Below are 22374 nucleotides of genomic sequence, written 5' to 3' on the forward strand. Positions count from 1 at the left end.
CCATCTAGCAGCCTACAGTTGGTGTTTCAGTAGAGTGGTGATGTTTGGACTGGGGGAGAATTTTGAATATAGGCTACTGGGCTCCACCCGGCTCAATGCACTTCCTCACTTTGATAAAGCAGGATATGGCAGCCCTGCCAGTCGGTCATTTCACCTCGACTAGGGGAATAACCCACAGTTCAGTTGTTCAGCTGAGAATGACCGTGCCTTTATACCGCCATGGCAACCACCCCTAAGGCCTTCTGGGAAACGAGGGCCTTAACATTTTTACATTAACATTTTAGCCATTTAGCAGATATTCTTATCCAGAGCCACTTACAGGAGCGATTAGGGTTAAGTGCCTTTCTCGAGGGCACAAAGACAGATTTTTCCCCAAGTTGGCTCTGGGTTCAAACCAATGACCATGTGTGAATGGGTTGGAATGAGCCAATCTGAATGGTCCATTTTGAGTTAGGGGAAGCGAAGATTGATTGATGTCCGCTTTCTGTTTCTCAGTGATCTGTGCCACTAACCAGGGTGGAGGTAGCCATGTTTACCGGACTTGTGTGGCTGTGGGAGAGACTTGGGTGGAGGAGGTAGCCTGAATCCCATACTGACTGGTCATTACATTCATAAGGATATTTGAGACTTAATCGAAGGTTAATCAAACCCATGTCGTGAACAGCTTCTGTTTTACTCATCTGACGAGCTTCAGATTTAGCTCAAGATTGACCCTCTCATGAACAGTATTCTGTGTGTGTTGGTTGGAATTTGTATTACGATCATAGATTAGCAGGCACTGAGCCTTCAGCCTTAGCTTACACAGTCTGAATGCAGGGCCAGGGAGAAAAAGGGACTGTAGGGTTGCATCCCAAATGGCATCCTATTCCCTATATATTGTGCACTATTTTTGACCCGGGCCACCTAGATTTCCATTTGGGTCGCACACTAGCTTTCTCTGCCAAACCAAACAGTCGGCCTCTGAGCTGTGGACAGCAGGGGACCACCTCACAGCTTAGCTCTTAGCAGAGTCTGACACTTGTCCTAACCTCCTGAAATATGAAACAAATCCCTCCTGCTCTCTGTTGCATTAGCACTCTACTTTACCACTGTGTAGAGAGTGAGAGGGAGATGATTAGAGGAGTAATGTGGGCTAATGTCCTCATGTACACTTCTCCATGTCTCTTGGGTAAGATGGCATAGTAATGTACAGACTTCCTGATTGTCTTGGGGTAGGGTATCGCTGAGATATCATCTCTTTCAGGCAGGTGAGAAAGAAAGGCATCTTTCTCGTAAAGATTCTAAAGGCTATAGATCAATATTGATGATGTGTCCATTGACAGAAGACCAGAGGGATCTAGACCCAGTATAGGTTGAAGTGCTTTATCCATCTCTGGTATGGTTTTCCATGTGTGGTGGATTTGTGTAGTCTTTTTATTGTTTTCAAGACCAGTTGTGCACTTCCGCAGTTTGGTTGTTTGTGCCACTCTTTCTTTTCAACTTCCAATTCACAGTCCCTTGCCTGTTTCCTGTTGTTCCCCCTGTCCTGTCCAGCAGGCCGGGTTCTTTGGCCTTGGCTTGGCACTACCCACCATCGTGACCAGAATACGGGGTACCTCGGTCACAGTGGGCAACTTCCTGTTGTGATTCTACACCTTTAGCTTTGCATTAGTGGTCCAGTCTGTTTCTGCTTCAGTATCTAGCTAACACCTCTCTTTGTTCACTCATTGCGGTCTATGGTTCATCGACAAACCAAACAACAAACTCCATGATGTATAATGAATAGTTGTCTGCTACAGCACAGACAGTATGGCGCCAGACTAGTTCTGATTCAGTGATGCTCTTCCCCCACCTGCAATGTGTGGTGTTTGTTCAGTGGTAAAAATGTACTGCGTTATTAATGAGGCAAACTGAAACCTTCTTCATTTGCTATCTTTTCTATCAACACAAAGCGAACACATCTTTACATGATAAGGAAGTTTATTGGGTAATATATTGGACAAAGGTACAGTATCTTCCACATTCAGAGATTGTGTGGGAGGGTGTAGAAAATGACCCACAGCCACTACAAGAGTGAGCCTAAGTCTGGCTTTGCTCTATTCGAATCAAATCAAATGTTATTTGTCACATGCTCCGAATACAACAGGTGTGGGCCAATAGTGAAATGCTTACGAGCCCTTAACCAACAATGCAGTTCAAGAAATAGAGTTAAGAAAATATTTATTAAATATAAACTAAAAAGTAACACAATAAAAGAACAATAACAAGGCTATATACAGGGGATACCGGTACCGAGTCAATGTGCTGGGTACAGATTAGTTGAGGTAATTTATACATGTAGGTAGGGGTAAATTGACTATGCATAGATTTGATTAATTGTAATTTGATTCATTGTTCAGCAGTCTTAGGATCAACCTAACCAGCAAGGTGTCAGTATTTAATAACTAAAGAACAAAGTTCACTAGCTGCAAATGGGGACATGGGATGGGTAGCATTTCCCTTTAGAACTGCAATGTCATTGTTTTTATGAACTAAGTTTAAGAGAAACTTGATTGCATAGGACAAAAAAAAACGAAAATAAAACTAACTTTAAAACCCAATGTTAGGCCTAAAAAGATTTTATGAGCTAGGTGTTTTGATGTTGATTATGAAGTTTCAGGGAGAGCTCAGTCCCTACCTGCAGTATGGTCGCTGTCTGTCCTCAAGGCAGCGGTTTTCTGTCAGCGAGGAGGTAAAAATGCTTCCATAACATAGCCTGGTGTCATCCGCTCCGATGACATGGAAGTAATCTCACTCTCCTCCATTTCCTTCTTTCTGGGGGATTTTCAGAGCCAGCTAAGAATAGGCTAGATATGGCTCTCTCATGTCACAGCAAGCAGCCAGCTAAGAATAGGACAGAGACATAGCCGTGGGAGGTAGGGTTGTTGAAGGTGCTGCAGCACCCCCTGACAAATTGAAATGTTTCCAAAATTATATATTCACTCCAGTCTAAACACTGACTGAATTTGGGCAGCACATGCACCAAATATCGAAGAGCTTGTTGTGACCTCACATAGATATATAATCCATAGAACCCAGCTAACACACAACGTTCTGAGAACCATATGTTTTCTTCGAGTTTGGTGAGATCATTGTTGTCCTATTGTTATATAGCATACAACCTTCCCATAAAGTTTCCTCATGGTTCTATTTAAAGTAATGTTTTTAAATTGTTCCCAGAACATTAAGAAACAATGTTCTTCTGTTGTAATTTTTGTACTTCAGCATAACGCTTTCTACAGGTTTCTTCATGGTTCAATTTAAAGTCCTGTTCTCAGAACATTAAAACTTTCCACAAAAACCACAAAACATTGGTAATATTCAATGAACTTTCTAAGAATGTTATTTTAAAACGTATACATTTCATTCTCAGCATCAACAAAACTCTATCGTATATCTTGTTAACTGATCTTAATGAGTGCTTGATTCCTTTGAAATGGGGTCTGTTTGAATAGACTAAAATGAACAGCTTTATATGTGTTAAAAAAACATGGCATGCTAGCTTCCTGGTGGCACAGTGGACTAATTACATTGATGAGCAGAAGATTATAGGTTTGAATCTCACTGATGCCATGCCACAATAAAAAATAAAAAAATGTGTTTGCATGATTAATGCCTAAGCAAATTAATTTCCATGTGTCATATCTGTGCTTGGAGTTCAAAACAGTTAACCTAAACTAAGTTAGCAGTGTTTATTAAGTCTTATTGAAATGTTCTCAGAACATTATTTAATTACTCTCAAGTAACCTATCATTTCTGCTGTCAGAACTTTTAATAAAACCTTCCAGGAAAACTATCAGAGAACCATAGAAAAAAAAGTACATTCCCAAAACAGGTTACATTAAAAAACCGTTTTAACTGTAAGGAAACGTATGGCTTCGTTCCCAGAACCAAAAACATACATTCCCACAACTTCCAACGAACCAAATGTGCTAGCTGTGAAGGGTTTCTGAACCCCACCCTGGTAATTTGACTGGTAAACTCATTGGTATGCTCAAAATGTCTCTCAGCCTTGACTTGAATAGACTACCACAGAATGAGTCATATTACCCATAAAACCTAGCTATCAAACAGGACATTTTTATTTTTCCCATAGGGAATTTTAGAAACACTTACAATAAGGGCTGTGTTTTGTGTAGGCTTTTGATAATCGTGTAAATCTCTAGGACAGGGGGACTTTTATCAATATATTTACCCCCCCCCCCAAAAAAAAATGAAATGCTAATTAACTGCTATTGTGGCTAAAGAACTACAAATGCCATGATGGTCTGGACGAGACTGCCAAATCGAGGCAAAAGTTAATCCAGAGATTCTTACCATCTGTTAGTTAAATGTATACTGAACAAAATTTTACTCAGTAAATTTTACTGAGTTACAGTTCATATGAGCAAATCAGGCAATTGAAATAAATTCATTAGGCCCTAATCTATGGATTTCACATGACTGGGAATACATACCTTTTAAAAAATGGGGCTCACAATGGGCCTCGGGATATCTTCATGGTATTATTTTCTATTCAAATTGTCATTGATAAAATGCAATTGTGTTCATTGCCTGCTAATACTATAACCCCACCGCCACCATGGGGCTCTCTGTTCACAACGTTGACATCAGCAAACCGCTCGCCCAGGCAACACCATACACGTGGTCTGCGGTTGTGAGGCTGGTTGGACATACTGCCAAGTTCTCTAAAATGACGTTGGCTTATGGTAGAGAAATGAACATTCCTGCAGTCAGGATGCAAATTGCACACTTGCATTGTGTTATGACAAAACTGAACATTTTAGAGGGGCCTTTTATTGTCCCCAGCACAAGGTGCACCTTTGTAATGATCATGCTGTTTAACTTCTTATGGCTGAAATCCTGTTAACGGGATCGATTTGACAACAGCCAGTGAAAGTGCAGGGCGCCAAATTCAAACAACAGAAATCTCATAATTAAAATTCCTCAAACATGCAAGTGTTATACACCATTTTAAAGAAACTTGTTGTTAATCCCACCACAGTGTCCGATTTCAAAAAGGCTTTATGACGAAAGCATACCATGCGATTATGTTTGGTCAGCGCCTAGTCACAAAAAACAGCCATTTTCTAGCCAAAGAGAGGAGTCACAAAAAGCAGAAATAGAGAGAAAATGAATCACTAACCTTTGATCTTCATCAGATGGCACTCATAGGACTTCATGTTACACAATACATGTATGTTTTGTTCGATAAAGTTCATATTTACATCCAAAAATCTCAGTTTACATTGGCGCGTTATGTTCAGTAATGTTTTGCCTCCAAAACATCCTGGGATTTTGCAGAGAGCCACATCAATTTACAGGAATACTCATCATAAACGTTGATGAAAGATATAAGTGTTATGCATAGAATTAAAGATATACCTCTCCTTAATGCAACCGCTGTGTCAGATTTCAAAAAGCTTTACGGCAAAAGCACACCAACACTTATTGTTTGCGCAATTAGTCCAGTAATCCAAATGCACAATGCGCGAGAACTAAGTCCAGATGAAAAGTCAAAGTTCTATTACAGTTCATTGAAACATGTCAAACCATGTATAGAATCAATCTTTAGGATGTTTTTATCATAAATCTTCAATAATGTTTCAACCGAACAATTCCTTTGTCTTTAGAAATGAAAAGGAACAGAGCTTGACTAAACTAATGGTTTTCAGCCAGACCCCTGAGGCAAACCGCTCTTATTCGCTCCCCCTTCACAGTAGAAGCCTGAAACAACGTTCTAAATACTGTTGACATCTTGTGGAAGCCTTAGGAAGTGCAATCGGACCAAATTTGACACTGTATATTGGATAGGCAATCACTTGAAAAACTACAAACCTCAGATTTCCCACTTCCTGGACGGATTTTTCTCAGGTTTTCATCTGCCATATGAGTTCTGTTATACTCACAGACATAATTCAAACAGTTTTAGAAACTTCAGAGTGTTTTCTATCCAAATCTACTAATAATATGCATATCTTAGCTTCTGGGCCTGAGTAGCAGGCAGTTAACTCTGGGCACGCTTTTCATCCGAACGTGAAAATAGCGCCCCCAGCCATAAGAAGTTAATCAGCTTCTTGATTTGCCACACCTGTCAGGTGGATAGATTATCTTGGCAAAGGATGTGTAACTCTGTGTTGTTGTATGTGTCAAACTGCTTTTTATTTTTTTTAAATCTTGGCCAGGTCGCAGTTGTAAATGAGAACTTGTTCTCAACTACCTACCTGGTTAAATAAAGGTGAAATAAAAATGAGAAATGCTCACTAACAGGGATGTAAACAAATACAGTACCTGTCAAAGGTTTGGACACACCTACTCATTCCAGGGTTGTTCTTTATTTTTACTATGTTCTACATGGTAAAATAATAGTTAAGACATCAAAACTATGAAATAACACATGGAATCATGCATTAACCAGAAAAGTGTTAAACAAATCAAATTTAGATTTGAGATTCTTCAAAGTAGCCACCCCTTACCTTGATGACAGCTTTGCACACTTTTGGCATTCTCTCAACCAGCTTCCAGAGGTAGTCACCTGGAATGCAATTCAACAGGTGTGTCTTGTTAAACATTAATTTGTGGAATTTCCTTCCTTAATGGATTTGAGCCAATCAATGTTGTGACAAGGTAGGGGTGGTATACAGAAGATGGCCCTATTTATTAAAAGACCAAGTCCATATTATGGCAAGAACAGCTCAAATAACCAAAGATAAATGACAGTCCATTACTTTAAGACATGAAGGTCAATCTGGAACATTTTAAGAACTTTGAATGTTTCTTCAAGTGCAGTCGCAAAAACCATCAAGCGCAATGATGAAACTGGCTCTCATGAGGACCACCACAGGAATGAGACCCAGAGTTACCTCTACTGCAGAAGATAAGTTCATTAGTTGGCAACCTCAGAAATTGCAGCCCAAATAAATGCTTCAGAGTTCAAATAACAGACACATCTCAACATCAACTGTTCAGAGGAGACTGTGTGAATCAGGCCTTCAAGGTCAAATTGCTGCAAAGAAAACACTACTAAAGGACACCAATAATAAGAAGAGACTTGCTTGGGAGAGGAAACACAAGCGATGGACATTAGACCGGTGGAAATATGTCCTTAGGTCTGAGTCCAAATTTGAAATTTTTGGTTCCGACCGCTGTGGCTTTTTGAGACGCAGAGTAGGTGAACGGGTAATCTCTGCATGTGTGGTTCCCACCGTGAAGCATGGAGGAGGAGGTGTGATGGTGTGGGGGTGCTTTGCTGGTGACACTGTCTGTAATTTATTTAGAATTCTGCAGCAATATGCCATCCCATCTGGCTTGCGCTTAGTGGTACTATAATTTATTTTTCAACAGGACAATGACCCATCACACCTCCAGGCTGTTATTTAGAATTCTGCAGCAATATGCCATCCCATCTGGCTTGCGCTTAGTGGTACTATCATTTATTTTTCAACAGGACAATGACCCATCACACCTCCAAGCTGTGTAAGGGCTATTTGACCAAGGAGAGTGATGGAGTGCTGCATCAGATGACCTGGCCTCTATATAGATGAATTGGACCTCCAAGTGAAGGAAAAGCAGCCAACAAGTCCTCAGCATATGTGGGAACTCCTTCAAGACTGTTGGAAAATCATTCCTCATGAAGCTGTTTGAGAGAATGCCAAGAGTGTGCAAAGCTGTCATCAAGGCAAAGGGTAGCTACTTTGAGGAGTCTAAAATATATTTGGATTGAATTCTTATTTGGTTACTACATGATTTCATATGTGTTATGGTTTTGATGTCTTCACTATTCTACAATGTAGAAAATCGTAAAAATAAAGAAAAACCTTTGAATGAGTAGGTGTGTCAACTTTTGACTGGTCCTGGATGTGCACAACATTTGAGAGAAATAAGCTTTTTGTGCATATATACATTTCTGGGATCTTGTATTTCAGCTCCTGAAACATGGGACCAACATTTTACATGTGCGTGTGTCTTGTTGCTCCTAACCATCTCTTATAGCAAGGCTGCAGTAGGAGTCTGCAAGGACTCACTCAGTTAGGAGTCATGGCTGTTGATCGACTGGTTCAAGCTGTTGGTCATGCTCCTTACCCCCGACTCTCATTTTCTCCATGAGTTCCTAAATACAAACATTGTCAAGTTGTATATTTGTTTGGAAACTTGCCATATAGGGCTAGTGGAGCTTGGTCATCTAATCTTGTAGGCTATTGAAATTTTCAATCGGGGAAAGGGAAAAATTGCCGTGAGCAGTAGTGAAGGAACTTGCTGGCACATGCCACCTGGTGGTGAAGTTGAAATAATGAACAAATTCACAAGATGGAAATTTGAACTAATTCCGTGTAGTTGACGATCAGAATTTGTCTAGTTTTGAATTTTTTGTTTTATTTGTTCTGAAAACGTTAGTATTGTCAACCATCTTGTGTCTGCTTTGTAACAACGTGGTTTAGTCCTACGTCATGAGAGCTGAGCAGCCTGCCATCTTATTTAGAACTACTTTATAAACATGTAATATTTAGGAGATTATGTGCCAGACTGGTCCTGCCATCACCCATCTCATAATAGTGATGTGAGAAAAAGCACTATACACTGAGTATACTAAATATTAGGAACAGCTTCCTAATATTAAGTATTCTAAATAATTAAAATCACCACCAGAGGGCAGTCTCTTCCCATGTAATGGTGTAGTAGTCAATGGGTAGTCAATGGGTGGAGTACACTGTCCCCGAGTCTGTGCTGTTATCACTCATCGTCTGAGAATGGTATACCGATGTCGACTTTCTCAACCTGACCTACCTTTTTTTGTCTGTTCCTGTGTATGTAATGTTAAGATCAATTTGTTTAAGATGCTATTTCAGACTCTGCTAGGCTACACACACAGGTCTGTAATTGGTACCAATGATGAACATGTTTATCCGGTGCAACACCTGTGCAACATGAAAGGCTAGTCTTGTCTTATCTCCTTCCGCAAGGGGAGATCAGTGGGCTATTGTTTATATAGAGCAGCGCATGCTACTGGTTCGAGTTGAGCTTACAGTTTTACATCTGATGATTCTTCTATGAGCAGGAGACTGCTTAGCTGACCAGACCCATGTCATTTCCTTTATCAGCACCCAGATAGAGGTGAGGAACCTGGGATCTGTTTCTACTAAAAGGACCAGAGACCTGGTGCACATTGCTTGTTGTGTAGAAACATGACATAACCACCATGGGGCCCTTATTGTGTGCGAGACCATGTGTATGAGACTGGGTGTGAGACCATGACCAGCTTCCCTGGTTTCTATTTCAATAGGAGGCCCCTATTGAGGTTTCTTTGATCTTCCATGTTGACGGCGCAACAGTCCCTCAATGACTTGGACCATGTTGCATAACACATCTGGAGGTTCACGTTCACTCACAACATCCTGTACTAATACTATGGTACCTCAATGCATCCTCTCTTAGCACACTGGCTATATAAGTTCAAAGACGTATGGTGTGTCACAGGATTGTGTGTGTGTCACAGGATTGAAATGAAAGCGAAGAGGAGAGAGGTCTCCCCCCCCCCCCTTCACAGGATTGTGTGTGTCACAAGATCTCTCCAGATCTTACATGATCTTTGGCTGGAAACAGATGGAGTTAACAGATGTGACCCTGCCCGACGTCTCTAGAGTGGCGAGTGGCGTACTCGGTGGCAGAACAGACGTCAGTAGTGTCACAGAGTAGATCAGTGGGTGTAGAATCCAAACACGAAAGCACAGATTCCACAGATACTCTAGCTCTGGCCATCAGACCTGTTATTACTCTAACTCTGCAGCTCTTCTCTCCACCCCTCCACCCCATCTTCCATATCCTTTTCTCTTTCCCACTCTCTCTTTCACTCTGTGTCCATCTTCTCTTCATCCGTTTCTCCCTTCTACCTCCAGTGTTTCAGGACACTGTGCTGTAAAGGACCACCGACTCCCAGACCAGAGTATGACCTGGTGTGTATTGGACTCACAGGCTCGGGGAAGACCAGTCTACTCTCCAGACTCTGCAGTGAAGCCACAGACAACATCGGGCCAACTACGGGTGAGACTCCCTTCACCAGAAGAAATCACTTTTCAAGTCCAAATGCTCTTTACACAGTTGGGCCTATATCACTTTTCTATCACATTTAAGCTTCAGTAGTTATGTGGTGAGCATTCAGACATCTTCCCTACCTGCTGAAAGAACAGAGTTATTAGCCTTTCACAACACATACATGTGCTTCAGGCCTACATGTGTTGAAGACGTGCTGAACACCTTTCTCTTGCCTCTTATTAAGCAAGGTCTGCCATATCTCTGTGAAGCTTTACATGTCATTCTGTTTTCTAGGTTTTAGCATCAAAGCTGTTCCATTCCAGAATGCCATTCTAAATGTGAAGGAACTCGGAGGTAATTCCTTCACCTATTTTCATTCATGATGGAAACACATTGTTGAAGTTGTTTGGGTACTCACGTTTTCTAGTTCAGTGGGCAAAACGATTTTAAAAAGCAATGGGTCGTAATTGTTGGACAAGTATAGATGGGACTTCCTCCGTTTCAAAAAGTTTTCTCCCATTCCGTGGTAACTGAACATAACCCTGGCTATACACACTCCAGCAATGTCAGAATATCCCCGTACACCTTAGCCAAATTCATTTAAACTCAGTTTTTCACAATTCCTGACATTTAATCAGAGTAAAAATGTCCTGTCTTAGGTCAGTAAGGACCTAAGACAGGAGTTAGGATTTATTTTAAGAATGTGAAATGTCAGAATAATAGTAGAGATTTATTTCAGCTTCTATTTCTTTCATCACATTCCCAGTGGGTCAGAAGTTTACATACATACACTCAATTAGTAGAATTGCCTATAAATTGTTTAACTTGGGTCAAACGTTTCAGGTAGCCTTCCACAAGCTTCCCACAGTAAGTTGGGTGAATTTTGGCCCATTCCTCCTGACAGAGCTGGTGTAACTGAGTCAGGTTTGTAAGGCCTCCTTGCTTACACACACTTTTTCAGTTCTGCTCACAAATTTTCTATAGGCTTGAGGTCAAGGCTTTGTGATGGCCACTCCAATACCTTGACTTTGTTGTCCTTAAGCCATTTTGCCACAACTTTGGAAGTATGCTTGGGGTCATTGTCCATTTGGAAGACCCATTTGCGACCAAGCTTTAACTTCCTGACTGATGTCTTGAGATGTTGCTTCAATATATCCACCTAATTTTCCTGCCCCGTGATGCCATCTATTTTGTGAAGTGCACCAGTCCCTCCTGCAGCAAAGCACCCTCACAACATGATGCTGCCATCCCCGTGCTTCACGGTTGGGATGGTGTTCTTCGGCTTGCAAGCCTCCCCCTTTTTCCTCCAAGCATAACGATGGTCATTATGGCCAAACAGTTCTATTTTTGTTTCATCAGACCAGAGGACATTTCTCCAAAAAGTACAATCTTTGTCCCCATGTGCAGTTGCAAACTGCAGACTGGCTTATTTTATGGCAGTTTTGGAGCAGTGGCTTCTTCCTTGCTGAGTGGCCTTTCAGGTTATGTCGATATAGGACTCGTTTTACTGTGGATATATATACTTTTGTAACCGTTTCCTCCAGCATTTTCATAAGGTCCTTTGCTGTTGTTCTGGGGATTTGCACTTTTTGCAACAAATTACGTTCATCTCTAGGAGACAGAATGCGTCTCCTCCCTGAGCGGTATGACGACTGCGTGGTCCCATGGTGTTTATACTTGCGTACTATTGTTTGTACAGATGAACGTGGTACCTTCAGGCGTTTGGAAATTGCTCCCAAGGATGAACCAGACTTTTTTTTCTGAGGTCTTGGCTGATTTCTTTAGATTTTTCCATGATGTCAAGCAAAGAGGCACTGAGTTTGAAGGTAGGCCTTGCAATGCATTCACAGGTGCACCCCCAATTGACTCAAATTATGTCAATTAGCCTAACAGAAGCTTGTAAAGCCATGACATAATTTTCTTGAATTTTCCAAGCTGTTTAAAGGCACAGTCAATTTAGTGTATGTAAACTTCTGACCCACTGGAATTGCGATACAGTGAAATAATCTGTCTGTAAACAAAGTAGATGTCCTAACAGACTTGCCAAAACTTTAGTTTGTTAACAAGAAATTTGTGGAGTGGTTGAAAAATTTGTTTTAATGACTCCAACCTAAGTGTATGTAAACTTCTGACTTCAACTGTATACGAACCCCCAAGGCATCTAAAACAATGTTAATCAATTTTTTCCTTGGCTAGCTGAATGTTGTTTTTAATTAATTAATTTATTACCTTTATTTAACTAGGCAAGTCAGTTAAGAACACATTCTTATTTTCAATGACTGCCTAGGAACGGTGGGTTAACTGCCTTGTTCAGGGGCAGAATGACAGATTTTCACCTTGTCAGCTCGGGGGTTATAATCTTGCAACCTTACAGTTAACTAGTCCAACGCTATAACCACCTGCCTCTCGTTGCACTCCACGAGGAGACTGTTACGCGAATGCAATAAGCCAAGGTAAGTTGCTAGCTAGCATTAAACTTGTCTTATAAAAAACTATCAATCAATCATAATCACTAGTTATAACACATGGTTGATGATATTGCTAGTTTATCTAGTGTGTCCTGCATTGCATATAATCTGACTGAGCATACAAGTATCTGACTGAGTGGTGGTAGGCAGCAGCAGGCTCGTAAGCATTCATTCAAACAGCACTTTTGTACGTTTTTGCCAGCAGCTCTTCGTTGTGCATCCAGCATTGCTCTGTTTATGACTTCAAGCCTATCAACTCCCGAGATTATGTTGGTGTAACCGAAGTGAAATGACTAGCTAGTTAGCGGGGTGCGCTCTAATAGCGTTTCAAATGTCACTCGCTCTGAGACCATGCTCTGCATGGGTAACGCTGCTTCGAGGGTGGCTGTTGTCGTTGTGTTTTTGGTTCGAGCCCAGGTAGGAGCGAGGAGAGGGACGGAAGCTATACTGTTACACTGGCAATACTAGTGCCTATAAGAACATCCAATAGTCAAAGGTATATGAAATACAAATGGTATAGAGAGAAATAGTCCTATAATTCCTATAATAACTACAACCTAAAATTTCTTACCTGGGAATATTGAAGACTCATGTTAAAAGGGACCACTAGCTTTCAAATGTTCTCATGTTCTGAGACAGGAACTTAAACGTTAGCTTTCTTACATGGCACATATTGCACTTTTACTTTCCTCTCCAACACTGAACATGTTTCATTATTTATTTGAGGCTAAATTTATTTTATTGATGTATTATATTAAGTTCAAATAAGTGTTCATTCAGTATTGTTGTAATTGTCATTATTAAAAAAAAAAAAAAAAAAACAGGCCGATTTAATCGGTATTGGCTTTTTTGGGCCTCAATAATCGGTATCGGCGTTGAAAAATCCTAATCGGTCGACCTCTAGAGATGAGTCATCGTTATTTCTCCACTTTGATGCAGAAAGCAACGTGTCAGATAGACACTACACGCAAATGAAGTAGCTAACACTTTCACTCAAATGTCACTCGCCCGCTGGGTGTGCAACTGTCTGGGTCAGAGAGGCAGTAATGTGTAAGTGCTTTCTGTGTTTGTTTGTATATGTGTGGGGGGAGTGGGCCACATGACATCATTGGTGTGGACAGGGACTCTCCCTTAGTTCCAGACAGGGTTCCCCTAGCTGCTGTTCTGAATCCACGTCCCAAATACCTCCCTATTCCCTATTTAGAGCTGTACTTTTGACCAGGTAGAAAGTTGTGTATTTGATTTAACCTTGATATAACTAGGTAAGTCAGTTAAGAACAAATTCTTATTTACAATGATGGCCTACCCCGGCCAAACTCTGACGCAGGGCCAATTGTGGGCCGCCCTACGGGACCCCCAATCAGGGCCGGATGTGATTCAGCCTAATTTGGGAATAGGGTGCCAATTTGGAAGCTACCTGAGGCTGGGAACATTCAGTCTCTCGTCCGGCAGTTAAGAGCTGGAGACCGACAGCCCAAAAAGGACCGTTACCTACATGGTGCAGGTAGTAACAGTCCATCAAGATAATAGTTCATCAAAGTAACAGTCCATAAATTTGGGAAAAAACGATCAAAGTCGCACACTTTGTAATCAGTGTATTTGGCCTACTCCCCCCAAAAAATTCTGTAGGGACCAAACCGATGTTTCGAAGAAGGCATGTGCTGAAATGTTAAGGAAAAGACCCACCATAATCCATGTCTGCTGGACGATTTTGTCAGAGTCGGATGTGGTCGATAGGATGGGGGGGGCCTGTTTTGTCTTTTTAGTTCCGTCAATAAATAATGAATAATTTGGTGTCTCTGGGAGTTAGGGAGACAGGACTGTGTTGTTTGAATCTGATATGGGAGATGTTTGCAGGTCATGCAGCACTGGTAATGTTTCTGTTTGGCTCTCTGTCTTTATCTCCCTGACAGTAGTCGTGTCTGTCTGCTAGGGATTGTATTGTTTTTGGTTCGTCTGGCTGAGATGTTTTTGGTTGGTCTCTGAGATGTTTTCGGTCTGTTCGTGGCTTTAGGAGAGATGATATGGGAGTTCAAAGCAGAGGGATTCCTCACAGCCTGTTTCCCGTCAGTGGGATGATGACATCATGCTGTGTGTGATCTGTCAGTCTGTGGCTGTTTCTCTATTTAATATTTGCTAAATTCCTCACATCATCTCTCCACGCACACCTCTTTCCCCAAAAGAAGGTCAGAGGGGGGGGACCTTCTCCAATACAGTTGACAAGGAGTTGAGTAAACAGGATGTGAGGAATTGTGTAAAGATAAATTGCGATAGACAATACGGTCAGCCAGACAGCCAGTCAGTGGGTAGCAGCCAGTCAGTGGGTAGCAGCCAGCCATCCAGTCAGTGGGTAGCAGCCAGCCATCCAGTCAGTGGGTAGCAGCCAGCCATCCAGTCTGTGGGTAGCAGCCAGCCATCCAGTCTGTGGGTAGCAGCCAGCCATCCAGTCTGTGGGTAGCAGCCAGCCATCCAGTCTGTGGGTAGCAGCCAGCCATCCAGTCTGTGGGTAGCAGCCAGCCATCCAGTCTGTGGGTAGCAGCCAGCCATCCAGTCTGTGGGTAGCAGCCAGCCATCCAGTCTGTGGGTAGCAGCCAGCCATCCAGTCTGTGGGTAGCAGCCAGCCATCCAGTCTGTGGGTAGCAGCCAGCCATCCAGTCTGTGGGTAGCAGCCAGCCATCCAGTCTGTGGGTAGCAGCCAGCCATCCAGTCTGTGGGTAGCAGCCAGCCATCCAGTCTGTGGGTAGCAGCCAGCCATCCAGTCTGTGGGTAGCAGCCAGCCATCCAGTCTGTGGGTAGCAGCCAGCCATCCAGTCTGTGGGTAGCAGCCAGCCATCCAGTCTGTGGGTAGCAGCCAGCCAGCCAGCCAGTGTTTAGCGGCCAACCAGCCAGTGGGTAGCAGTCAGCCAGCCAGTGGGTAGCAGTCAGTGGGTAGCAGCCATCCAGTCTGTGGGTAGTAGCCAGCCAGCCAGCCAGCCAGTGGGTAGCAGTCAGCGGGTAGCAGCCAGTCAGCGGGTAGCAGCCAGTCAGTGGGTAGCAGCCAGCCATCCAGTCTGTGGGTAGTAGCCAGCCAGCCAGCCAGCCAGTGTTTAGCGGCCAACCAGCCAGTGGGTAGCAGTCAGCCAGCCAGTGGGTAGCAGTCAGTGGGTAGCAGCCATCCAGTCTGTGGGTAGTAGCCAGCCAGCCAGCCAGCCAGTGGGTAGCAGTCAGCGGGTAGCAGCCAGCCAGCCAGTGGGTAGCAGCCAGCCAGCCAGTGGGTAGCAGCCAGCCAGCCAGCCAGTGGGTAGAAACCAGCCAGCCAGTCTGTGGGTAGAAACCAGCCAGCCAGTCTGTGGGTAGAAACCAGCCAGACAGCCTGTGGGTAGAAACCAGCCAGCCAGCCAGTCAGTGGGTAGCAGCCAGCCAGCCAGTCAGAGGGTAGCAGTCAGTAGGTAGCAGCCAGCCAGTCAGTGGGTAGCATCCAGCCAGCCAGTCAGTGGGTTGCAGCCAGCCAGCCAGTGGGTAGCAGCCAGCCAGCCAGTGGGTAGCAGCCAGCCAGCCAGTGGGTAGCAGCCAGCCAGCCAGCCAGTGGGTAGCAGCCAGCCAGCCAGCCAGTGGGTAGCAGCCAGCCAGCCAGCCAGTGGGTAGCAGCCAGCCAGCCAGCCAGTGGGTAGCAGCCAGCCAGCCAGCCTGTGGGTAGAAACCAGCCAGCCAGCCTGTGGGTAGAAACCAGCCAGCCAGCCTGTGGGTAGAAACCAGCCAGCCAGCCTGTGGGTAGAAACCAGCCAGCCAGCCTGTGGGTAGAAACCAGCCAGACAGTCTGTGGGTAGAAACCAGCCAGCCAGACAGTCTGTGGGTAGAAACCAGCCAGCCAGCCAGTCAGTGGGTAGAAACCAGCCAGCCAGCCAGTCAGTGGGTAGAAACCAGCCAGCCAGTATGTGGGTAGAAACCAGCCAGCCAGCCTGTGGGTAGAAACCAGCCAGCCAGTCTTTGGGTAAGAAACCAGCCAGCCAGCCTGTGGGTAGAAACCAGCCAGCCAGCCTGTGGGTAGAAACCAGCCAGACAGTCTGTGGGTAGAAACCAGCCAGCCAGACAGTCAGTGGGTAGAAACCAGCCAGCCAGCCAGTCAGTGGGTAGAAACCAGCCAGCCAGCCTGTGGGTAGAAACCAGCCAGCCAGCCTGTGGGTAGAAACCAGCCAGACAGTCTTTGGGTAAGAAACCAGCCAGCCAGCCTGTGGGTAGAAACCAGCCAGCCAGCCTGTGGGTAGAAACCAGCCAGCCAGCCTGTGGGTAGAAACCAGCCAGCCAGCCTGTGGGTAGAAACCAGCCAGACAGTCTGTGGGTAGAAACCAGCCAGTCAGTGGGTAGAAACCAGCCAGCCAGCCAGTCAGTGGGTAGAAACCAGCCAGCCAGCCTGTGGGTAGAAACCAGCCAGCCAGCCTGTGGGTAGAAACCAGCCAGACAGTCTTTGGGTAGAAACCAGCCAGCCAGCCAGTCTGTGGGTAGAAACCAGCCAGCCAGTCTGTGGGTAGAAACCAGCCAGCCAGCCAGTCTGTGGGTAGAAACCAGCCAGCCAGCCAGTCTGTGGGTAGAAACCAGCCAGCCAGCCAGTCTGTGGGTAGAAACCAGCCAGCCAGACAGTCTGTGGGTAGAAACCAGCCAGCCAGTCAGTCGGCGTGTAGTGGTAGCAGCCAGCCTGTCGGCGTGTAGTGGGTAGCAGCCAGCCAGCCAGACAGTCTGTGGGTAGAAGCCAGCCAGTCTGTGGGTAGAAGCCAGCCAGTCTGTGGGTAGAAGCCAGCCAGTCTGTGGGTAGAAGCCAGCCAGCCAGTCTGTGGGTAGAAACCAGCCAGCCAGCCAGTCTGGGTAGAAACCAGCCAGCCAGCCAGTCTGTGGGTAGAAACCAGCCAGCCAGCCAGTCTGTGGGTAGAAACCAGCCAGCCAGCCAGTCTGTGGGTAGAAACCAGCCAGCCAGCCAGTCTGTGGGTAGAAACCAGCCAGCCAGCCAGTCTGTGGGTAGAAACCAGCCAGCCAGCCAGTCTGTGGGTAGAAACCAGCCAGCCAGCCAGTCTGTGGGTAGAAACCAGCCAGCCAGCCAGTCTGTGGGTAGAAACCAGCCAGCCAGTCTGTGGGTAGAAACCAGCCAGCCAGACAGTCTGTGGGTAGAAACCAGCCAGCCAGACAGTCTGTGGGTAGAAACCAGCCAGACAGACAGTCTGTGGGTAGAAACCAGCCAGACAGACAGTCTGTGGGTAGAAGCCAGCCAGCCAGACAGTCTGTGGGTAGAAGCCAGCCAGCCAGACAGTCTGTGGGTAGAAGCCAGCCAGCCAGACAGTCTGTGGGTAGAAGCCAGCCAGCCAGCCAGACAGACAGTCTGTGGGTAGAAGCCAGCCAGCCAGCCAGACAGACAGTCTGTGGGTAGAAGCCAGCCAGCCAGCCAGACAGTCAGTCTGTGGGTAGAAACCAGCCAGCCAGCCAGCCAGTCAGTCTGTGGGTAGAAACCAGCCAGCCAGCCAGACAGTCAGTCTGTGGGTAGAAACCAGCCAGCCAGCCAGACAGTCAGTCTGTGGGTAGACACCAGCCAGCCAGACAGTCAGTCTGTGGGTAGAAACCAGCCAGCCAGCCAGACAGTCAGTCTGTGGGTAGAAACCAGCCAGCCAGCCAGACAGTCAGTCTGTGGGTAGAAACCAGCCAGACAGTCAGTCTGTGGGTAGAAACCAGCCAGCCAGCCAGACAGTCAGTCTGTGGGTAGAAACCAGCCAGCCAGACAGTCAGTCTGTGGGTAGAAACCAGCCAGACAGCCAGACAGTCAGTCTGTGGGTAGAAACCAGCCAGCCAGACAGTCAGTCTGTGGGTAGAAACCAGCCAGCCAGACAGTCTGTGGGTAGACACCAGCCAGCCAACCAGCCAGTCAGCGGGTAGCAGCCAGCCAGTCAGTGGGTAGCATCCAGCCAGCCAGCCAGTCAGTGGGTAGTAGCCAGCCAGCCAGTGTTTAGCGGCCAGCCAGCCAGTGGGTAGCAGTCAGTGTGTAGCAGCCAGCCAGCCAGTCAGTGTGTAGCAGCCAGCCAGCCAGCCAGTGTGTAGCAGCCAGCCAGCCAGTGGGTAGCAGCCAGTCGGCGTGTAGCGGGTAGCAGCCAGCCAGCCAGTCAGTGGGTAGCAGCCAGCCAGTCAGTGGGTAGCAGCCAGCCAGCCAGTCAGTGGGTAGCAGCCAGCCAGCCAGTCAGAGTGTAGCAGCCAGTAGGTGCCAGCCAGCCAGTCAGAGGGTAGCAGCCAGTAGGTAGCAGCCAGCCAGTCAGTCAGTGGGTAGCATCCAGCCAGCCAGCCAGCCAGTGGGTAGCAGCCAGTCTGTCAGCGGGTAGCAGCCAGCCAGTCAGTCGGCGTGTAGTGGGTAGCAGCCAGCCAGTCGGCGTGTAGTGGGTAGCAGCCAGCCAGACAGTCTGTGGGTAGAAGCCAGCCAGCCAGCCAGTCTGTGGGTAAAAACCAGCCAGCCAGCCAGTCTGTGGGTAGAAACCAGCCAGCCAGACAGTCTGTGGGTAGAAACCAGCCAGCCAGACAGTCTGTGGGTAGAAGCCAGCCAGCCAGACAGTCTGTGGGTAGAAGCCAGCCAGCCAGACAGTCTGTGGGTAGAAGCCAGCCAGCCAGCCAGCCAGACAGTCTGTGGGTAGAAGCCAGCCAGCCAGCCAGACAGTCAGTCTGTGGGTAGAAACCAGCCAGCCAGCCAGACAGTCAGTCTGTGGGTAGAAACCAGCCAGCCAGCCAGACAGGCAGTCTGTGGGTAGAAACCAGCCAGCCAGACAGTCAGTCTGTGGGTAGAAACCAGCCAGCCAGCCAGACAGTCAGTCTGTGGGTAGAAACCAGCCAGCCAGACAGTCAGTCTGTGGGTAGAAACCAGCCAGCCAGACAGTCTGTGGGTAGACACCAGCCAGCCAACCAGCCAGTCAGCGGGTAGCAGCCAGCCAGTCAGTGGGTAGCATCCAGCCAGCCAGTCAGTGGGTAGTAGCCAGCCAGCCAGTGTTTAGCGGCCAGCCAGCCAGTGGGTAGCAGTCAGTGTGTAGCAGCCAGCCAGCCAGTCAGTGTGTAGCAGCCAGCCAGCCAGCCAGTGTGTAGCAGCCAGCCAGCCAGTGGGTAGCAGCCAGTCGGCGTGTAGCGGGTAGCAGCCAGCCAGCCAGTCAGTGGGTAGCAGCCAGCCAGTCAGTGGGTAGCAGCCAGCCAGCCAGTCAGTGGGTAGCAGCCAGCCAGCCAGTCAGAGTGTAGCAGCCAGTAGGTGCCAGCCAGCCAGTCAGAGGGTAGCAGCCAGTAGGTAGCAGCCAGCCAGTCAGTCAGTGGGTAGCATCCAGCCAGCCAGCCAGCCAGTGGGTAGCAGCCAGTCTGTCAGCGGGTAGCAGCCAGCCAGTCAGTCGGCGTGTAGTGGGTAGCAGCCAGCCAGTCGGCGTGTAGTGGGTAGCAGCCAGCCAGACAGTCTGTGGGTAGAAGCCAGCCAGCCAGCCAGTCTGTGGGTAAAAACCAGCCAGCCAGCCAGTCTGTGGGTAGAAACCAGCCAGCCAGACAGTCTGTGGGTAGAAACCAGCCAGCCAGACAGTCTGTGGGTAGAAACCAGCCAGCCAGACAGTCTGTGGGTAGAAACCAGCCAGCCAGACAGTCTGTGGGTAGAAACCAGCCAGCCAGACAGTCTGTGGGTAGAAACCAGCCAGCCAGACAGTCTGTGGGTAGAAACCAGCCAGCCAGACAGTCTGTGGGTAGAAGCCAGACCGTCTGTGGGTAGAAACGAGCCAGCCAACCAGCCAGTCAGTGGGTAGCAGCCAGCCAGGCAGTGTTTAGCGGCTAGCCAGCCAGCGGGTAGCAGTCAGCGGATAGCAGCCAGCCAGCCAGTCAGTGTGTAGCAGCCAGCCAGCCAGTGTGTAGCAGCCAGCCAGCCAGCCAGCCAGTGGGTAGTAGCCAGTCGGCGTGTAGCAGGTAGCAGCCAGCCAGCCAGCCAGTGGGTAGTAGCCAGTCGACGTGTAGCAGGTAGCAGCCAGCCAGTCAGTGGGTAGCAGCCAGCCAGCCGGTCAGTGGGTTGCAGCCAGCCAGCCAGTCAGTGGGTAGCAGTCAGTGTGTAGCAGCCAGCCAGCCAGTCAGTGTGTAGCAGCCAGCCAGCCAGCCAGTGTGTAGCAGCCAGCCAGCCAGTGGGTAGCAGCCAGTCGGCGTGTAGCGGGTAGCAGCCAGCCAGCCAGTCAGTGGGTAGCAGCCAGCCAGTCAGTGGGTAGCAGCCAGCCAGCCAGTCAGTGGGTAGCAGCCAGCCAGCCAGTCAGAGTGTAGCAGCCAGTAGGTGCCAGCCAGCCAGTCAGAGGGTAGCAGCCAGTAGGTAGCAGCCAGCCAGTCAGTCAGTGGGTAGCATCCAGCCAGCCAGCCAGCCAGTGGGTAGCAGCCAGTCTGTCAGCGGGTAGCAGCCAGCCAGTCAGTCGGCGTGTAGTGGGTAGCAGCCAGCCAGTCGGCGTGTAGTGGGTAGCAGCCAGCCAGACAGTCTGTGGGTAGAAGCCAGCCAGCCAGCCAGTCTGTGGGTAAAAACCAGCCAGCCAGCCAGTCTGTGGGTAGAAACCAGCCAGCCAGACAGTCTGTGGGTAGAAACCAGCCAGCCAGACAGTCTGTGGGTAGAAACCAGCCAGCCAGACAGTCTGTGGGTAGAAACCAGCCAGCCAGACAGTCTGTGGGTAGAAACCAGCCAGCCAGACAGTCTGTGGGTAGAAACCAGCCAGCCAGACAGTCTGTGGGTAGAAACCAGCCAGCCAGACAGTCTGTGGGTAGAAACCAGCCAGCCAGACAGTCTGTGGGTAGAAGCCAGACCGTCTGTGGGTAGAAACGAGCCAGCCAACCAGCCAGTCAGTGGGTAGCAGCCAGCCAGGCAGTGTTTAGCGGCTAGCCAGCCAGCGGGTAGCAGTCAGCGGATAGCAGCCAGCCAGCCAGTCAGTGTGTAGCAGCCAGCCAGCCAGTGTGTAGCAGCCAGCCAGCCAGCCAGCCAGTGGGTAGTAGCCAGTCGGCGTGTAGCAGGTAGCAGCCAGCCAGCCAGCCAGTGGGTAGTAGCCAGTCGACGTGTAGCAGGTAGCAGCCAGCCAGTCAGTGGGTAGCAGCCAGCCAGCCGGTCAGTGGGTTGCAGCCAGCCAGCCAGTCAGTGGGTTGCAGCCAGCCAGCCAGTCAGTGGGTTGCAGCCAGCCAGCCAGTCAGTGGGTTGCAGCCAGCCAGCCAGTCAGTGGGTTGCAGCCAGCCAGCCAGTCAGTGGGTTGCAGCCAGCCAGCCAGTCAGTGGGTTGCAGCCAGCCAGCCAGTCAGTGGGTTGCAGCCAGCCAGCCAGTCAGTGGGTTGCAGCCAGCCAGCCAGCCAGTGGGTAGCAGCCAGTCAGTCAGCAGGTAGCAGCTAGCCAAGCAGTCTGCGTGTAGTGGGTAGCAGCCAGCCAGTCAGTCGGCGTGTAGTGGTAGCAGCCAGCCAGCCGGCGTGTAGTGGGTAGCAGCCAGCCAGTCATTCAATGGGTAGCAGACAGCCAGTCAGTCGGTGGGTAGAAACCAGCCAGCCAACCAGCCAGTCTGTGGGTAGACACCAGCCAGCCAACCAGCCAGTCTGTGGGTAGCAGCCAGCCAGCCAACCAGCCAGTCAGCGGGTAGCAGCCAGCCAGTCAGTGGGTAGCATCCAGCCAGCCAGCCAGTCAGTGGGTAGTAGCCAGCCAGCCAGCCAGTGTTTAGCGGCCAGCCAGCCAGTGGGTAGCAGTCAGTGTGTAGCAGCCAGCCAGCCAGTCAGTGTGTAGCAGCCAGCCAGCCAGCCAGTGTGTAGCAGCCAGCCAGCCAGTGTGTAGCAGCCAGCCAGCCAGTGGGTAGCAGCCAGTCGGCGTGTAGCGGGTAGCAGCCAGCCAGCCAGTCAGT

At 48.0% G+C, this 22374-nt stretch overlaps 1 protein-coding gene across 1 annotated transcript in view; it reads left to right on the forward strand.

Moving 5' to 3' along the window:
• LOC109892364 (ADP-ribosylation factor-like protein 15) overlaps positions 1–22374 on the forward strand; it is a 68953-nt gene that overhangs the window by 12714 nt on the left and 33865 nt on the right. The window contains exons 2-3 of the mRNA XM_020484853.2: positions 9912–10056; positions 10342–10401. Of these exons, the coding sequence (XP_020340442.1) occupies positions 9912–10056; positions 10342–10401 (205 nt within the window). The remainder of the gene's footprint in view (positions 1–9911; positions 10057–10341; positions 10402–22374) is intronic.

The sequence above is a fragment of the Oncorhynchus kisutch genome, linkage group LG6 (assembly GCF_002021735.2).
Source record: "Oncorhynchus kisutch isolate 150728-3 linkage group LG6, Okis_V2, whole genome shotgun sequence".
NCBI classification, from domain to species: domain Eukaryota; kingdom Metazoa; phylum Chordata; class Actinopteri; order Salmoniformes; family Salmonidae; genus Oncorhynchus; species Oncorhynchus kisutch.